The sequence below is a fragment of the Camellia sinensis genome, chromosome 8, assembly GCF_055761805.1.
Source record: "Camellia sinensis isolate YWXY chromosome 8, ASM5576180v1, whole genome shotgun sequence".
NCBI classification, from domain to species: Eukaryota; Viridiplantae; Streptophyta; class Magnoliopsida; order Ericales; family Theaceae; genus Camellia; species Camellia sinensis.
This window is the reverse complement of record NC_138968.1, coordinates 48550867-48571491: the sequence shown is the minus strand read 5'-3', so window position 1 is coordinate 48571491 and position 20625 is coordinate 48550867. Positions and strand designations below refer to the sequence as shown.

Here is a 20625-nt window from a genome sequence, read left to right as displayed (position 1 = left end):
TAACAAAGAAACTTGATTGTTTTAGGCTTCTGATGCATGGTGGGACAATATGGAAATGGTATAGTATTCCCGTAATTTTTTTAATTTTGTATTGTTGTTAATTTCAATTTCTAACAAAGTTTTGCTAATTTTGTTTTGTTTCCTATTCTGCAAACAAACAAGGCTTGTGCAAAGTTCAAGACAAAACCTTTGGAGCACCGGGAGTTGATGGAGATCGTCTTTACAGGGGTTGCTACAACCGATAAACATCATTGGACCTCGGGTGAGAAGACTGTCGAAGTTCCCAAGGGCTCTTCTGATTCGGTTGAAAGTCTTGGTATGTGGCCATTCGCAAATCCAATCCCCTCAACTAGGATTGAAGTGGAGGCTGAATCTTCAATGGAAGGTGCTAAAACATGGGGGAAAAGGAAAAGGACTCCAACCGCAAGTTGTGCAAAGTCACAGAAACCGACAAATGGAGCATCTGCTCTAGTTGAAAGCATGAACAATCTTACCAATGTCATGCGGAGTTAAAACCAACAAGTCACTGTTAGGCACTTAACTGGTAATGAGTCGTTGCATAACATTTCGGAGTGCATGGATAGGCTGAAATCTATTCCTTCCCTTCTTGGTACACCACTGTTCCACTTTGCGTCGTCACTGATCAACAACGCTAATTACCGAGAGGTTATGATGTGCCAGCTCAATGATGATCATATTATCAGATGGCTTTCGCAGAAGCAACTACAAAGCTATGCTAGAGCTCCTTTTGCAAACCTCTTTGGTGCACAATGGGTTTAATGGCTGCTGGGAGAAGGCCACATTTTGGGTTGCTGCTATTCTCTGACATTTGTTCATGCTACACGTGTTACGCTATTTTTAGGACAACCTGTTTGTTGTGTTGGATCATTAGGATTGCTTTTTTTTCTTCTCTTTTTCTTCTTCAGCTGTTGTATGTCGTGTGTCGTAAACAAATAGCCTTGTAATAATGTTGGTTGGTTGCCTTGGAGTATTTTTTTATTTTTTATTTTTTAAATTTCTAAATGCAGTATGGAATGGATGGTTTATGCATGTTCTATTGACAGATTGCGCAATTTTTTAATCGTTATTCTTCTTTGGTCACATTTATGTTGTAGTTACACTTTTGTAAGATGCTTGAACGAGTTGACACTTACAATAATGATTTTAGTGTTGGACATATGTGTTGTAGGCCTCGCTGAAGTCGTGGCCATGTACAACAGGGAGGGTAACAACAACGATGGCTTCATCGAGCAAATAAATCAAATGGCTATATAGGTACAACAACATAATAACCGGACGTACGTGGAAGGATGTCAGTATTTACAAGAGTATTACGAAAAACGCATGTTAAAAACTCCATATGGAACATCAATTTTGGTTGAGCATACATGAATATATGAATTATTTGATGGACACGTTGGTCGTTTTGAAGAAAATGTCTATATGCCAAGGAAGTATTTTCTTCGTTGTGTGACACTTTAGTTGCAGATTTTGGTTTATGTGTAAACCAACATGGCCATGGATTAGCCGTAGAAGAAAGCGTTGCAATGTTCATCTACATGTTAAGAGGGTTTAAAAATAGAGCCATCTAAGAACGATTTTAACATTCGAGGGAAACTGTATCACACCATGTTCATAATGTTTTAAAGGCGATGAAGAAGTTTACGGTTATGCATTGCAGGCTTACAACAAACCAAAATGATCAACATCCTTACTTATGGTCAAAAATGAAATACCTACCATTCAAGGTACAACTTTCATATGTACACAATAACATACGATTTTTTACATCAAAGCTTTCGCATATATTGAAATTTGTTTCTCTTTTATTTGCAAAGTAGGATAGTATCAGCATTTTGGATGGCACACATGTTGTTACGAAGTTCACGCGGCCTGATGCAGCAATATATTTTGGATGCAAATACTGTTACACCCAAAATATCATGGTCATGTGCGATTTCGACATGTGTTTTACGTTCGTATCGCTTGGATGGGAAGGCAACATGCATGATAGTCGAATTTTCGCTGAAATAATCAGCAATGAAAATGTGCCGTTTTCACACCTAGAGGAAGGTATGGACAATGATATACAAAAGGTAAGTATGTTGATGTATAAAGGGAAAGCTTATAGTGTTATTTGTTTACATTTGACAAGAGAATATTATCTTGTTGATGCTGGCTATCCTAACTGAACGGGGTTACCTTGCGATAGCCATGATCACCAACAAGAATTTTGGCAAAATGAATAGAATGCAACGAACCCAAGAGAATTATTTAACAAGGCACACTCGTCATTGTAGAGTGTCGTTAAACAAACATTGTCGTTAAACAAACATTCGGGGCATGAAAAAATCAGCGGAGGTTTATCAAAAATATGCCTCGCTATGATTTTGCGACTGCGTAAGTACATTTAGTTGGTTCGTCGATGGCTTTATATAACTACATACGTATATTCACCCAATCATAACTGAGGACGCCGTGGCAACCATAATCAATAGCATACCTTTGGCAACACATGGAAAGGATGGTTTAATGATTGGAGATGATGACTCACATATGGTAAGCGTGCACCTTCTTGTAAGAGACCGTTTGATATACATGCAACCACGAAATGTTGGGAAATATATAGGGTGACGTCGGTCTGTAAGTTACATCGAATCCATATAAATTATTGTTGTTGTTTGTACTTGTAAGGAATTGTAGCACCATGTTTAGTATTTGTAGTAGAGTCGGTATGTACGTCATGTATTAATTAGGAATGTATGTTTCGAATTTGGTAGGTTTATTTGTTGTCCGTTGACGATAATTATCGTTGACAGTATTACTGTCGTTCACAAACTTCGTGTGGTATGCGATATATTAATTTGCAAAAACCTATTGTGGTATGTATTAACTGACGAAAATTTTTTACGTACAAACCTTTCCCAAAATTAAGGAAATAAGTTCCTTGAAATCTGTATTTGCAACGTTTATTTTTGCCGGGATGTTCAGAAGTTTCCCCGTGTTTTCTACGCTGATGTATGAAAATGCCATACTGGAAGTGTACATAATTTTCCATTAACTAACAAGATAATTATGACATACAAATTAAGTTTTATGCAAATTATTGAAGTTGGAAATACAGCAAAATTTCCGTTAACTACAATCCATTGTCACAGTGGAAATAATTGTTTTATATTTTTGTTATTGGAAAGCAGCAACCATTAACTAAGAAACAAAATTTGATAAAATATACAACAAATGAAATGTAAATAATTGAACTGAAAAAATAAAATAAAATAAAAAATGTTTAGAGGTGTTTTTTCCAATTGGCAAATGGAGGGCAATTTTGTCACTTTACTTCTTGAAACACCATTTCCAATACAAAAAGTCAAAAAAGCCAAACCACCAAACCACCAAACCAAACAAACTTTAGTCCCAAACAAAAAAATAGTTAAAATAGCCAAAGCCAACCAAAAAAACTAAAAAGTCGCTATAAGTTATCACATCACTCTTTTTATTTTTCTGCACATTTTTTTGTAAAAATGTAAAAAATTACTTAAATAGTCTGTTTCTAAACAAGGCCCAAACACCTTAGATAGGATTTGAAAATTATATACAATATCATTTAGGGGTTAATTTGCACTTCCTCATTCGCCTTCGTTGCCACAACCACCACTCTTCACTCTTCATTTTCCATTCTATTGCCATTGCCACTGCCACCATGACTCACCCCAACAACCACAACCACAACCACAACCACAACCACATCTATGAATCCTACCAACGATACCTTTATCTTCCACCCTAATAGCCACTATCAACACCTCTTGCCCTCATTATATAATTACTTCTTCACATCATCTCACTCATCTCACCTCCACCATCACCTCCCGCCCCACTACAAATCGGCACAAAAATCACAAATCAAGGGACCACAACTAAAAAAATCAAAATAGAAAAAATAAGAAATTAAACACTAATGCTAGTCATATAACAAATAGCCTCCTTTGACAATCAATTATTAAGTTAAACTATAGAGTATGACGTAAGTAACAAATCTTATTTTGATTTTTTTTATAGAAATACCTACATTAATCTTTATGAAATTAAACACTATTATTATTATTATTATTATTATTATTTTCCTTTTGCCCATCTCACATTCCTTATTTCTTATTTTCTCTTAACTAGTATCACCACTTCACTCAACCATCACACCCCTCACTTTTGACCAATGCACCACCATCATTATTGTCTATATATAAACATTTGATGTGTAGCCAAAGACGGTTTGGGAATTTTGTGGTGGTGTAGAGAGAAATTTGTGGTGGGTGGACAAAAATGAGAATCGTATGATAATTTTATTTTGGTATTAAAAGGTATCTAGGTAATTTATTTTTTATTTTTTATTTTTTACAATTAGATCAGTTAAAGAAAAAAATTATAACAATGAGATATTTGTAATTTTCAAAACATGGAAAGGGAATCCGTATTTTTGATAAACCACAAGGGTGCATTTGTGTTTTAGCTTTTTTATTTTTATGATTTTAAAATTAAATTTTAACTAGGATTTTATTATTTAGCCTAAAAAAGTATGGAAGAGTCAAAACAAGACCACAATTGGAGCTAGGGATGATAGAAGTCATACTTGATATTTGAGCATGCATAGTTGGGTCGACTAGGTTTCATTTGGAATGTCGGGTTAAATTTTTAATTTTTTAATTTTTTAAATGTGACATTTTATCTTATTGACATTTTAACTTATTTTGTCTTTTTATGACTAATTTAACCAAAAAAAACCAACCCAACCCAATTGCCAAATGAGACCCGACTAGTCATTTGTTGGGTCGGCCTGTACCTTAAAGCCTAATCTTTTTGGAAAGTCTTTGGTCGGTCTGTTATATTTTGGATCAATCCGCAATGCTTGCATAAAAGGTAAGTCAATTATATTTGCAGAAAAGGAAATCACCACATATTTTCTTGATTTTGTTAAATTGAAATAGACCTAAACCGTTGAATCATGTCTTAACTGGTGCGGTTAAAGTCACAACAAGATCATTGAAATCCTTGCACTAAAAAATCAAGTTCCCTGCCACCACCTCCAAACCCTAACTCTAACCCTAGATCGCACACACCACCATCACCACCACCCCCAAACCTCAACTTCACTCTTTTTTCTCAACTGTTCCAACCACCATCAAACCAATAGTATATGTTTGGATATCAACTATCAAACCCACTTGTTCGCGGCAATGACAAGGTTTTATATAGGTAAGTTTCTCGGCAAAAAGGGGTTGCAAAAGTGAGGGGTTGAAGTGAAGGGATTTCACATCAGTGGGGGGGTTCAACGAGGGAGGAAGAGAGCCACACAAGGGAGAAAAGAGAGAGATAGAGGGGGCTGCAATGGGGCGGCATCGACAATGGAGGGTGGTAGTGGCAGATGGTTCAAGGATAACATTTGGAATGAAGAAGATAAGATATTATGGTAGAGTTTTATTTTAGGACAAAAATTGTAATTAAAAAAAAATTAACTACGTATGTGCTGAGGGAAAATGATTTGGAAATATAAGCGCTCAATAAAATGAGGTAGCTCCCAAAAAATCACTTGTTTAGCTTAATAAGAGAAATTTTTAGCTCAACAAGAGAGAAACAAACTCCCAAATCACCTGTTTAGCTCGGGATAAGCTCCTCCAGACCGATAGTCTCAATTATCCTCTTGACTACTTTTAAGAGAGAGCCACATTACCTGTATCCAATGGTTCATGTGTGCCAACGTCATTGCAAGCACAACACTAATGACTGAATGTTTTTGCAAGTAACAGAGATAATAATAATAATAATAATAATAATAATAATAATAGTATGAGGTACAGAGCCGAACACTACCATTCCATTTGGTTGCTGAATCTACTTCAGCTGATGTTGCCAGAGAAACGAACCTTCTTTCCTCGATCTCAACAGGGAGTTGAAAGGCTCAAAATCTCTCCAGATACATTTGTATACCCTATAATTCACATAGCTTTTCTTCTATTTCCGAACAAATAATTTGCAAAAAAAAAAAAAAACAAAAATTAAAACTATGTAAAAGATTACATGGAACTTGGCACTTACATTCATTCAAAATGAAACATATCACATCATGGTAATTTTTCTCACAGCTTGTTGGATCTATTGATTCTCACCAATCAACTATAATACATAGTCATATTATCACAATAAACTGAAGTGTAAACCTCTTGAACAAAAATAAGTGAAAAAAATTATAGGATGGTTACCCAAATGAGGAACAGACCAAGGACAACCAAAACTTTTTGCAGGACATTCGATCTAAGGCTGAGATAAAAAAGATGCAGACCCATTCTCATCTTCCATGGCAATTTACCAGATGGGAGAAAACACCACCTTGTAAGGGCGTTTTCTACATCATCAATATGTTTTAGAAGTCAACCCATCAACCATAATGGCATTACCGTAGCCCTGTTTTCTACTTCAGATGAGTGCTGATTCGGGCGAGTTTGCAGATGGTCTTGTTGAGACGGTGGTGGAAGGAATGGATCAAGTTGTTTATTGATTTGCCGACGATGGAGACATATTCCTCAAGGTCGAGGATATGGTGTGTTTCTCCAGCAACATTGACAGCAGAAGGGATTATTACCAGCAAAGAAGAACGACGGGCAAGTTCTATATTTTCCCAAACAAGAGAGAGGAATAATCCACGTTCTCTCTTTATTTCTCTCATAAAAGATCAAAACAAGAATGAGAGCTTCCATATATCATTCAACTCTTTTATTATGAATAAAAAAAAAATATATATATATTTTATTCTCTTTTCTCTCCTGCTTAATTCTTTATTTTTGTTTTCTAGCCTAATTTGCATATTGTGGTGAAGTGTAGAACCAAATTTGAAATAAATACTCGAGAAGAACATTTGGGGAAACAAAATATGAAAAAAAAAAATTGACTAAAACGCTAGATGAAAGACTAGTCTATATAAAATTGATGATCAAAATCCATCAAAAACAGCATTACAAGGAGCACATGGCAATGAATCAACTTGCGCTAAATCTCAAACAATTAAGACAGATCTAAATTTGCAGTATACAGATCCAATCTAGAGACAGATCAAACAAAATCCTAATCAATATCTGCAAAACCCCAGGCAAATTAATCAATTTTTACTAAAGAAAAGTTACAATTCAATTGAAACAAGAGGGTTCAGATTCATGTTACCCTCACAGATCACATATTATATCGAATCAGATCGTACGAGATCGAATCAAACCTTCATCAAACCCGGGCGGCGGCAACAGCTGGAGCTGCCGCTGCGGCGGCCGAGGATGCGGCGCCGCCGAGGAACGAGAGGAAACCGCCGTTGGCTGGCTCTTGATCGTCAAGAAACAGGTCCTCGGGCACCTTAAACGCGCCGTGAGCGCAAACAATCGCCAATCCAACGAGGAGAGCAGAGATCAGAACCGATCCAACGCTGGTGAGGAAGACCACAACTACAGTGGAGACGAGGAGGAGGCCGAGGATTTCGCGATCGGAAAAGGTGCGGCCAAAGAGGACGAAGGGTTGATCGGAGGGGCGGAAGAGGTAGAGGAAGAGCCAGGAGGCGAGGAGGCAGAGGAGGACGAGGAGAGAGAGAGGGTGAGAGAGGAGAGAGAGAGCCAAGACGAGGGCGATTAGGGTAATGTAGTTGACGCGGAAGTAAGATAGGTTTTTGCGAATGCGAGAGGCGGCGTCGGAGAGGGAGTCAGGGCGGGCGAGAGAGGAACGGTCGATGAGCTCCGACCAAGGGCGGCGTTGGGAGAGGCCTTGGCGGACGGAGGTGGAGAGGCGGGTCATGAAAGAGCGGAAGGCTGGGGTGCCTATGGGTGGCTGGGATTGGGTGGCGGCGGCGGAGGAGGTGGTGGTTGATTGGTTGCTGGAGATTGGGAGAGTGGGTGGTGAAGCCATGGATGTGGTGGTGGTGGTGGTGGTGGTGGTGGTGGTGGTGGGATAGATTGGAAGGTAAATTTGCGGAGGGGAGGGGAGGGGAGGGGAGGTGTTGGGAGCTGAGAAGAGGTCCGATGGTTCGTAGCTAAATACCTTCTTTTTTTTTTTTTCTTTTCTTTTTTTTAAACAAAAAAAAAAAAAATCAAAAATATGTTAAAGCACTAATTGGATCCTCTAAACTCAAATGGTGAGATAATTTTTTTTTTTTTCTGTTTTTATTTATTATTTATTTTGAATCTCATTAACAAATATATATTTGGTTCATGCATTTAGAAAGATAATAAAAAAATATGTGTAAAATTAGATAAAATATAAGTCTATTTTATTCTTATTTTATTTAATTTCACATGCCTTTTTATTTTTTCTTTTCATTTTTCCTTTCTAAATTTATCTTTAAATCTTTAAATCAAACACAACCTCAAGGTTTGTTTGATTAGATGGGCTACAATATAATATTGTAATTATTAATTCATGAGACTTAGGCCAAGTTTGGCATGTTCAGAAAAAGTCAAAAAGTTACTCAAAAAATTAAAAAGTTAACACTATTCACCAAAAGTCAACAATTACGGCTGCACAACTCCCAATTCTAATTTTCTCCTACAAATCAATTTTTACAATTTTTTATTACATATTTTTCCATAAAAAGTCAAAAAGTTAACCCAAACATCTATATTTTCTTCCTCAATTTTTTAGTCCAAAAAGACAAAAAGTACACTTATTTAGGACACCCCAAACAACCCCTTATATTTCATTATTTGATTACAAATTTTGTTACTGCATTTGATTAGATTCTAAAAGTAACTTTATTCAACAAAATTGATAAATTTTCCAGTCTTACAACTAATAATGCAAAGGGTCAAGCTTCTCTCTAGTTCAAAATTGAACAGGAGCATGCTGTTGGGTTCGTGGATACTTACCATATAATCCCAACCATTTAATATGTCAAACTCATTGAGTATTTTATCCTTATAAAAAAATCACGTTGATCCGATATCGATAGTTACTTGATTGGATCAAATTTCTGCCAAGGGTAAATATAATTTTCAAAATAAATTATTGACAAAAATCTAGTCCGATCAAATAATTATTGATATCCGATCAACGTATTTTTTACAGGGATAAAGGATTCAACGAACTCTACATATTGACTTATTCGAATTATTGAAACAGAATCCGTGATAGGCCTCATGGACTTAGTAGTATTGTCCAGTCCACTTGTGGACGAGAGACAACCTATCTCCTCATGCAAATATATATACATGTACTTAAGATTATATATTTTCATATCTAATGCAAGATAAATGTAGATAAGAGGAAATTATATATGTCATTAATCTAATTGGATAATTAATATTACATTAATATCATAAATTGTTAATCTTTTCACTGTTATCTTGCAAATCAAGCAAACCTTCAAGGCATAAGAATACGATTAAAAAAGAAACGTAAGATAGTTTTTATTAAATTCAAAATATTTTTAGTAATACTACATTTAAAATTTGTACTCACAATTTTATTAAGACATGTTAGTGTGGCATCCAAATTATATGTATGGATTACATTATACACAGATTCAATTGAAATCACGTTTTAAAATTATGAATAAAATTTTAATTATTTTTTTGAGTATCTAAATTTTTTAAAATATTTTTTTATTAAATTCAATACACTTTATTAAAAGTCAAAATATTCCTTTAATATTTTTACATATTTTAAAAATATTTCACTCAATACAAATTATGCCACTAGTTGCGAGCATTTACTTTCTACTTTTTATATTGTCCGTAAAAATAAAATATATCTTTTATTGATCCACTAACTGTTTTTTATAAAGTTTATGGAAGTTAATGCCCCATTACCGTTTTATAATTTTAATTAGATTTTTACTTTTCACTAGTAACCCCAACAAATGTATTGTTATTATTATTATATCATTTTAGTTAAAATTTATGTATAAAAGAAATTGTGAGAATAGTGTATTTTCTTTCTTTCAAACATGAATCAAAGTTATGTTTAAATTGTGAATATAGGGTATCATCTTTTTCTATTGGTGCATCACATCTTAGTAGCGTAGTCAGAAATTTATGAAGTATGATCATTAATTAAAATTATGTTTAAATTACAAATTTAAGTATGAATTTAGAAAGATAAAAAAATATATAAGAGAAATGGTGAATTTTTTTAGGGTAAAGCACAATTAAATCCCAAGTTGACATCTTATAAACCATTTAGCCCTGACTTTTTTCTTGTGGACTAATAAGTCCCATTTAACTGTAAAAGACCTTTTTGTACATTGGCTCCCTATATTATTTCAGGAAATATAGGGGTATAAAGGGGGTTTTTGATGATGTTGATTTTACAGTTTTGTAAAAAAGCTTATTGTATGGGTTTTTGGATTTCCCTCCCAGCCGATCCTTCCGGAAGATATGTGAATGACAACGTTAGGGGATGGTAATGTTGCTCTGTAAAATGTTCCTGCAGTGTTCAATGATTTGGGAATGTTAGTTTGGTATTCGAAATTGCCCCAATTAACATTTGGTTCTTGTCCCAAACCCTAGAAAAACAACATTCCATTTGATGTGTTGTAACATTGAATCGTCTGAATCGAGTGGGGCTATATATGTAAGTGTTTGGGAAGTGAATTTTTATGTAGGTTTTTTTAGTTGTAGGATATTATTGGAGAATTTTTTTTTTTTGTGTTTGGGAAGATAATTGAGTTTTTTTGTGGTTGGATGTGATGTTTGTGAGAGAAAAAGTGAAATGATTATGGGATTGGATGTGATTTTTGTTTGGATGTGTTTTTTTTTGATTTTGCAAAAGGTTTGTCTTTTAGTCGAAAAAATCAAAAAAAAAACCTAAACCCAAACTTCCCAAACACCCTGTATGTTTTTTGCCTTCATTGTGGTTCGCGTCGTGACAGTCGGCGTCGTGAAGTTAATCACCACCCAGCATCTACGATTTTGATTGAGTTAGTCAATGGTAGTATCGAGTATGTGTAATCCGACTTCTTATTCCAGTAGGTTTGATGGATCATTGTCGATAGTGTATTTGAGTGTATTTGGTTAACGGTAAACTATGTGCATATGTGTGATGGGTGAGTATCCATGTTTATTGTTTGTGTTTGATGTTGTTCGATCTTAATGTTTGGGGGGGTTTGGAGGCCGTGTTCTGGGTAGTGTTAATTTTGAAGGAATCACTATGGTTGATGTTGCGGGGGGTTATTGTGTTGTGATATTTTAGATTGATGTCAATTTGATGTGAATGGCAATCTTGTGAATGACAATAACACTGCAAACTCCATTCCTGTGTAAAAAAAAAAAAAACACAACACATAAATGTGGAGTGATGTGTATGTCAATGTTAGTGGAAGGGAAATTTTATGATGATGTATATGTTTATGATGTTCAATGGAAGGCCATGGAAATGTGTCCATTTTGAGTGGGTTTTGTTGTATTGGTGGTAAATGGGTTTGTCCCTGCACAACAACATCAACAACACAACAAAGTTTGTTGATGTTGCATAAATGGCAGTAAAGTTTTTTACATTTGAAATGGGTTGAGGTTAGTGGCTTGTAGTGGAACATCAGTTTGGGGTGTTTTTGTTCTGCTATTATCCCCTAGTGTGTTATGAAGGTGTTGATGGGAATGTTGTGTTGTTGTAATGTTTTGACATGGGTATCTGTGGTCCCAATTTTGTTGTGGGTGTGTTTATTGTGGAATGTTGACAAACAATACAAATGTAATATTTGTGGGCTGGGTTGTTGTGGGAAATGTGGAATTTTGAATAAATGGTACATGTGTTTTATGTGTTCACAAATGTAACATTATTAACATACGATAATTATGAAAAATGTAACGATGGGGTGTGTGTGGAATGACATCTTGTAAACATAAATTTCAGAACATGAAACTTCATGTTTCGGATCATCTACCATGTATATCATCAAGAAATCAAGACAAAATGACATACCTGAATCCATCGATGAACGGTTAAACGGAAGCGTCTGATTGTCAATAAAACCTTGATATTGACTATGTTATTGCCTTCTAATCCTTTCCCCTTTGGTGCCTTATGTTTCTCCTTGAGAGGATTTAGAAAAACAAAACAGTGTTCTTATTTTTTCACCTTAGGAAGGAATAGGGACCATAACCTTTTAAAGGTTGTAATTGGTTTTCATAACTGAAAGGTAATGAAAACCAATAAATTAACCATTATTGGTTTTAAAACTGAAAGGTAATGAAAACCAACTTTAGCCAATATGTTTTAATTTCTATTTCTGCCCCTCATAGAAATAGAAATTATACAACTAGTATCTACACATTAGGTCCATAACACATATACCCTTAAGCCTATTAACTAAATTGAATCACTTAAATTGTAGGCTTCTTATAAATGATAACACCACATTTAATTATGTGGTCCCATTGAGACATTATCTAACAATCTCCCACTGGACCACATATGTATCTTGAAAAATGTACTTAACTTTAGTGAGCTCAGAAAATTGTTATCATAACTTGAGGGTATCCAAACAATCTTGTCCATTAACTATATTAATATAGGATCAAAGCGGTCTTCGTTACATCAATCGTAACTCGACCCACCAATGGTCACGTATACAAATATAGCTAAATGACATAGATCAATCATGGATGCGTAGCATGGAAATTACATGTGATGTGATCCATACATGCCTATGTCCAACTGGTCCTACTTAACTTTATTGAGATCAATACTTCACAATACGTAACAGAGCGTAATAAACTGAATACTTCATTTCTGCAGAAATTAATCTAATTACATAGATAAAACTCAAGGCTGACATAAAGCAGTAATATAAATACAAACTCCCACTAAACCAGAATGTTCTCAAATAGAACAACACCCATATGAGCAGTGTGCTCATGAAAGACCTTGGGTGGTAGTTTCTTCGTAAGTGGATCCGCTATCATGGAGTTTGTCCCAATGTGCTCTATGGAAATCTGTCCACTCTGCACTCTTTCTTTTACAACTAGGAACTTGATATCAATATGCTTTGATTTTGTCGAGCTCCTGTTGTTATTGGAATATAAAACTGCAGACTTATTGTCACAATATATCTTAAGTGGTCTTTCAGTGCCTTCCAAAATACGCAACCCAGTGACAAAATTCCGCAGCCATATCCCTTGGTTTGATGCCTCATAACATGCTACAAACTCTGCAGCCATGGTGGATGAAGTTATGAGCGTCTGCTTTGCAGACCTCTAAGAAATTGCTCCGCCAGCTAACAGATAAATATAGCCTGATGTGGATTTCCTACTGTCTTGGTATCCAGCAAAATCGGAGTCGGAATATCCAATGACCTCTAACTTATCCGATCTCCTATATGTGAGCATATATTCCTTTGTTCTCTGTAAATATCGCATAACACGCTTGACTGCTTTCCAATGATCCATGCCAGGATTACTTAAATATCTGCCTAACATGCCAACTATAAACGCAATATCCGGACGCGTACATACTTGAGCATACATTAGACTCCCTACAGCTGAGGCATAAGGAATCTCCTGCATTTCTTGAATTTCAAGACTATTCTTCGGGCATTGGCTGAGACTAAACTTGTCTCCCTTAGCAACCGGGGTTTCACCTGATTTACAATTTTGCATGCCAAATCTAATGAGTATTTTTTCGATATAGCTCCTTTGTGATAATTCCAGAATACCCCGAGAACGATCTCGGAGTATTTCGATTCCTAATACAAAGGAAGCATCACCAAGATCTTTCATTTCAAAATTCTTAGATAGAAATCTCTTGGTGTCATGCAATAAGTTTATATCGTTTGTGGCAAGCAATATGTCGTCAACATATAAAACCAAAAATATGTGTTTACTCCCACTGAACTTGTGATACACACATTCATCAACAACGTTAGTTTCAAAACCATACGAAGTGAGAACTTGATGAAATTTGAAGTACCACTGACAAGAAGCTTGTTTGAGACCATAGATGGATTTAGTCAATTTGCAAACCATATTCTTTGGGTCTCCTGACACAAAGTTTTCTGGCTGCACCATATAAATTGTTTCTTTAATGTCACCATTAAGAAAAGCTGTTTTGACATCCATCTGATGCAACTCAAGATCAAAATATGCAACAAGCGCCATAATTGTCCTAAAAGAATCTTTCGAAGAAACTAGAGAGAAAGTTTCTTTAAAGTCAATTCCTTCTTTTTGAGTAAAGCCTTTGGCTACAAGACGTGCCTTATACCTCTCCACATTACCATTTGAATCCCTTTTGGTTTTAAATATCCATTTACAACCTACGGGCTTCGCACCAACTGGTAATGAGACAAGTTCCCAAACTTTATTGTCTTGCATAGACTTATATTCTTCATTCATGGCTTCTATCCACTTATGAGAGTTGGAACTTTCCATGGCTTGACGAAAGTTGATTGGATCATCTTTCGACATTCCATTTTCTACCTCATGTTCCTGGAGATATACAATATAATCATTTGAAAATGCAAATCTCCTTTCTCTGGTGGATCGCCTTAATGGCACAGATTCTTGAGGTTGAGGTTGTAGAGTTTGTTCCTCAGGAACAATTACCTCATCTTGAATGGGGGTTTGAACTATATTATCTTGAACAACATTGTCTGGTTGAGGATTCGAAATTACTTCTCGAGCAATGATAGGTATAGGAACTTGTGATTGGTCAAAAGTAGTAGTAGGAAGTGGGATTACTCCTGCTTTCTCCTCAAAGACAATGTCTCTAACTGGATTTCTCCCCCCAAACTCAACATCCTCAAAAAATGTTGCAATTCCCGTCTCAAATATTGACCTATTTGTGGGATCATAAAACTTGTAACCCCGTGATCGTTCGGCATAGCCAATAAAGTAGCTGCTAATGGTTTTAGAGTCCAATTTTCGTTCATGAGGTTTATAAGGCCTCGCCTCAGCAGGACACCCCCACACATGCAAATGTTTTAGACTAGGCTTTCGCCCAACCCAAAGCTCATAAGGTGTTTTTGCAGCTGCTTTAGTTGGCACCCGATTTAAGATATAAGTTGCTGTCTTTAGAGCCTCACCCCAGAGGGACTCTGGTAAAGTAGAATGACTGATCATAGTTCTTACCATATCCTTAAGAGTCCGGTTTCGTCTCTCAGATACACCATTCATGCTAGGTGATCCTGGCATGGTGTATTGTGGGACGATTCCACAATCCTCTAGGTATTTTGCAAACGGTCCTGGACATTGTTCACCTGATCCATCATATCTGCCATAGTATTCACCACCACGGTCAGACCTAACACTTTTAATCCGTTTGTTGAGTTGTAACTCAACTTCGGCCTTAAATCTTTTGAATACGTCCAAAGACTGTGATTTCTCATGGATAAGAAATAGATACCCATATCTGGAATAATCGTCTATGAATGTGATAAAATATTGTTGACCATTCCAAGACGCCATAGGGAATGGGCCACAAATGTCCGTATGAATTAGTTCTAAGACATCTGTAGTCCTATGGGCACCATATTTCTTTATTTTGGTCTGTTTTCCCTTGATACACTCAACACAGACATCAAAATCTGAAAAATCAAGAGAGCCCAAAATTCCATCAGATACAAGGTGCTCAACTCTAGATTTAGAGATGTGACCTAGGCGTTTGTGCCATAATGAGGCTGAATTTTCCTTAGTTAATTTACGCTTTGTACCTCGTGATTCCACGTGCAAGGTTGCATTATAAGATGCAATAGTTTCGAGCAAATATAGATTATCAAACACATTAAGTAAACCAGTACCAATAACATTGGAATTAATAGACATACTAAACTTCATATTTCCAAAAGAACAATAATATCCCAATTTGTCCAATACAGAAACAGATATTAAATTCCGTCTAAAGGACGGTACAACAAAAGTGTCTAATAAATCCAAATAATAACCAGTTTTCAGTAATAATCTAAAGTGCGCTATTGCCTGCACTTCTATTGACTTGCCATCACCCACAAAAATGTATCTTTCAGCATCAGTTGGCTTTCGGTAGTTCAGGCAACCCTGCATAGAAACACATATGTGAGTAGTAGCACCAGAATCTACCCACCAAGTGTTTCTTGGTACTGAAGCTAAATTTATTTCAGAACAGACCAAAACATGAAATGGACCTTTCTTTATACGCCAGGCGACGTATTTGGCACAATCCTTCTTTCTGTGTCCAGGCTTGCCACAAAAGAAACAACCATCCTGCGTTTTCTGTTTCTTTGGTTCCGGACCCTGAGGAATAGCAACTTCCTTTCCCTTATGCGTTCTTTTGCCCGTATGCTTGGAGGTGCTTGCTAGATGAGCACTTTCAGTCCTTTCTTGCTTCAATCTCTCTTCCTCTTGCACACAAAATGAAATGAGCTCATTGAGAGTCCATTTCTCCTTCTGGCAGTAATAACTGACCTTAAATTGGCTAAATTGTGCAGGAAGAGAGATGAGAACTAAATGCACGAGCAAATCATCAGATAGGTCGAGCTTTAGTGCCTTAAGTTTTGAAGCAAGATGAGACATTTCCATGATGTACTCGCGAACATTACCCTTGCCTTTATACTTTATTGAAATCAAGCTTGCTAAAAGCGTGCTTGTTTTAGCCTTATCGTTTTTAGCAAAACGCTTTTGAATTTCTAAAAGAAATTCACCGGCAACGGTAACATCCTCTGTTATTGCACCCCGAAAAACTTCTGGAATCCCACGCTTTATGATCATAAGACTTAGCCTGTTAGAACGATCCCACTTTCAAAGTACACAGTTTCCTCAGGAGTACTTTGTGTAGTGAGAGCATTCGGTTTTGGCATCCTTAATGCCAAGTCTATGTCCATGCAGCCGAGAATAATCAATATGTTCTCTTTCCAGTCCTTAAAGTTTGTTTCATTTAACATTGGAACATTGTTCATGTTGGCAGAGATTGAAGTAGTCGACATTAAAGCTGAATCGAAAAGAAAATAAAAGGAATAAACAATTATACTCACATTAAGTTACCAAACAGATAATCTCTAAATAAATTAATTTAATGACAACATCTCAAGATACCTAGCACAACATTAATACCAAGCCTTTGGGTAGTGATATTAACTGTAAGTGGTATTCTTGTTGTAATGATCAAACATTGACAATAAGTTATGTCAAATAACAAATCTATCTTTTGATGGATTTATTATTCACATTAGGTTTCCTTGACAATTGGCACATGTTTATCACCACAAAATGTGTGTGTAATTCTGCCAAGTCTTAATCATGTCTTTGGACCGATAAATACCCGCATGAGATACACATACATGAATTTCAAAACATTCCATATAAAACAATCTAGACAAGAGAGATCACTTTTGTGACATCTTGTTTGAATTGACTTATATTTAGAACATTAGAAAATTAAATTTCCGTAGACGTTGTATGAAATTACATTAAATTTAAAGATTTCTGAATTTGTTACCCCGTATATGTTATATAATCTGCAGCAATCCCAATTATATATATATATATATAAATACATGATGTTCACCATTTGAAAAATTGAACCGCCCATCCGAATTATGTTCCATTTCCAGAAAACAAAACAGAATTTGCAGCAGAGGGAAAAACAGAAATACAAAAAACAGAATCTGATTCCAAGAAACTAAATAGGATGAATAAAAGCATATCTATTCTAATAATACACATGATATAACCGCTCTGATACCACTTGTAAACATAAATTTCAGAACATGAAACTTCATGTTTCGGATCATCTACCATGTATATCATCAAGAAATCAAGACAAAATGACATACCTGAATCCATCGATGAACGGTTAAACGGAAGCGTCTGATTGTCAATAAAACCTTGATATTGACTATGTTATTGCCTTCTAATCCTTTCCCCTTTGGTGCCTTATGTTTTTCCTTGAGAGGATTTAGAAAAACAAAACAGTGTTCTTATTTTTTCACCTTAGGAAGGAATAGGGACCATAACCTTTTAAAGGTTGCAATTGGTTTTCATAACTGAAAGGTAATGAAAACCAATAAATTAACCATTATTGGTTTTAAAACTGAAAGGTAATGAAAACCAATAAATTAACCATTATTGGTTTTAAAACTGAAAGGTAATGAAAACCAACTTTAACCAATATGTTTTAATTTCTATTTCTGCCCCTCATAGAAATAGAAATTATACAACTAGTATCTACACATTAGGTCCATAACACATATACCCTTAAGCCTATTAACTAAATTGAATCACTTAAATTGTAGACTTCTTATAAATGATAACACCACATTTAATTATGTGGTCCCATTGAGACATTATCTAACACATTTCACATACGATCGTCGATGTTGATCACCGGTTGTGTTTGTTAACCCATGGTGTTAGGTATATTCTTGTCGATGCTGTGTCAAAGTTTTTCGACAAATGTGTTGATGTTAAATCAGAAGTTGTGTGTGGCATGTAGGATAGTCTATTGATGTTGCATACATGACAGCAAAGTTTTTTACATTCAAAATGGGTTGAGGTTAGTGGCTTGTAGTAGAACATTAGTTTAAGGTAGTAACACACAGCATTCAACATCAATATTAACAAACCCAGTTATGGAACATTCACAAACCTTCCCCCTCCCTCTAAAAAAATAGAAATCTCCAATCATACTTTACGCACTCTCTGTTAACATCAATACAAAATCAATATACACACAAAATTAAGGACAAACAAGTCATATCATAAACTTCAAATCAAATCAAATATAACGTACCAAAAATAAAAAGGATTAAATGGTTTGAAAAAAAACTTCTAGGACTAAATAGGTTAACATTTTCTCAAATGGGATTTATGGGTAATTTTCTCATTTTTTTTATTTGTATTTCATTTATATTTGTTTAACATATTCATTTTTTTTTTTTAAATTTCCACTTAAATACATGATTTAAACATAGTGTAAAGCATTACTGATATCAATTTTCTAATTTTATAATACTTGTCAATGTCAACTTTCTCATGATACATTTTAGGATAAGGGGAACTACATGTAGGTGTAAGTTGAGAAAAACAATAACCAACATATAGAGAGGTGCAAGTAACACTTGTATTTCTACGATCTTTCATTTATACTTTACCACAGACATACTTGTACCCTATGTATTGATAATTGTTTTTTTTTTTTTTTTTTTTCTCTTTCTCTCACATGCATGTAATTCCTCCTTAGGATAATGTTATGGTATACACCTCAAAAGGGTGTGCATCATATACAAGTTATGCCACTTATGAGTTTAATTATCACAAATGACATAGAGTAATAATAGGGATCACGAAGATGATCATGAAAGATTCTCCATCTTTGGATTACACTAATACAATAAAACACTACACATTAATCAAATGATGAAAAATTTTCATGATGTATTTCATGATATTTTTTTCATGATTCTTAATATTATTCAATGGCTTAACTAAATACTATAAGAGTCGTAACTATAAAAAAAAATAAAAATAAAAGTTGAGTTTTAACTAAATATTACATGAGATGTAACCAAAGAATTTTGGATTATAACCAAAATAACGTCATAACCAGCATTGCAATGTGTTAAAATTCACAACATAGTAGATTATAACCAAAGATACAAATATCATGATTAAAAGTACAGATAATACACACCCTATAAAATTTCCCAACATTTAAATATCATATATAGAAAAAAAATAAAAATAAAAGATAAAATAGTGAACTATTTTTTTTTCCTTTTTGAATTTTTATTCAAAATTTTATTTTTAATTTTATTTTTTTCTGATTCGCCTACTCGAATAGAATCTAAAAGTGTTGGGTTTTTCGAACTAAAAAAAAGATTCAACTAAAGACAAAAAAGAAAGAAAAAGAAAAAAAACCAATTACAAAACATTAATAAAGTCAACCACAGACACATCAAGTAATTTTCTTTTTAAGATAATGTTTGAATGTTAGATTTATGGAGGAATTTGTGAAAAGAAGAGAAATGTAAAAATAAATAAATAAATACAAATAGTTGATATTTTATTTATATTTTATCACCTTTATTTTACTTTCACAAAGCTCTCCCTAATTCAAGATTAACAAAACTAAAAAAAATGACCACAATTTTGTATTTGTTTCTAATTATTCCTTTGGATTCACAGCTGTTACCTGAAATGTAAATAAAACTCCAGACGGTAGTGTCAGAATTAGCACTCAGACAGACAAATTAGTCTCTGTAGAAAGATTAATATTTTATAATTTCTTAAGGTTTAAGGTTTTTTGCACATACCTGTTTCTCCAACCTCCCTCCTCCTTTTATAGAGTCACTCTCCTCGATATTTACTTCATGCAGCTTAGCCTTTCATCACCGTTTTGTTAGGATCCATCTTCCTACTATACTTCCTTGAAAGGGACAGTCTGATCCCACCTAATGGAGTCATGCTGACTCGTCTGACACACTTAGCTCTATTGTTCGGCACAAGTACCCGTAATTCAACGCTCCCTAATTTTTTCACGTCTATTTAAACGTCTATATGGCAATGATGTAATCCGGTGAGTTTTGACTTTATTCGGCCCATCTTAAACAGGTTTGGATGCTCTGTTTGTTGTTTCAAGTATAACTTCTTTTCGGCTCGCACATTTATAAATATTTTTTCCCAATTTTTAGTG

The 20625-nt window shown here is 34.9% G+C and overlaps 1 protein-coding gene and 1 non-coding gene across 3 annotated transcripts; both read right to left on the bottom strand.

Annotated features, from left to right (window-relative positions):
• Nucleotides 1-1806: 1806 nt before the first annotated feature.
• On the bottom strand, nt 1807-6010 carry LOC114315769 (uncharacterized). 2 transcript variants are annotated; one of them, XR_014337659.1, is made up of 3 exons: nt 5869-6010; nt 5649-5728; nt 1807-2063 (listed from the first exon to the last, which is right to left on the bottom strand). It is a non-coding gene; the product is annotated as an uncharacterized LOC114315769 (transcript). The 2 variants fall into 2 exon arrangements; XR_014337658.1 differs by lacking the exon at nt 1807-2063 and adding an exon at nt 3204-3880.
• A 942-nt stretch (nt 6011-6952) lies between these two features.
• LOC145788723 (PRA1 family protein B1-like) lies at nt 6953-8066 on the bottom strand. The gene has a single exon (XM_082882592.1). The coding sequence runs from the start codon at nt 7936-7938 to the stop codon at nt 7270-7272; it is 669 nt and encodes a 222-aa protein (XP_082738718.1). The 5' UTR covers nt 7939-8066; the 3' UTR covers nt 6953-7269.
• Between the last annotated feature and the right edge of the window lie 12559 nt (nt 8067-20625).

What these genes read in the sequence shown, in the direction of transcription:
- LOC145788723 (XM_082882592.1), bottom strand. Translation starts at nt 7,938, where the DNA reads ATGGCTTCACCACCCACTCTCCCAATCTCCAGCAACCAATCAACCACC.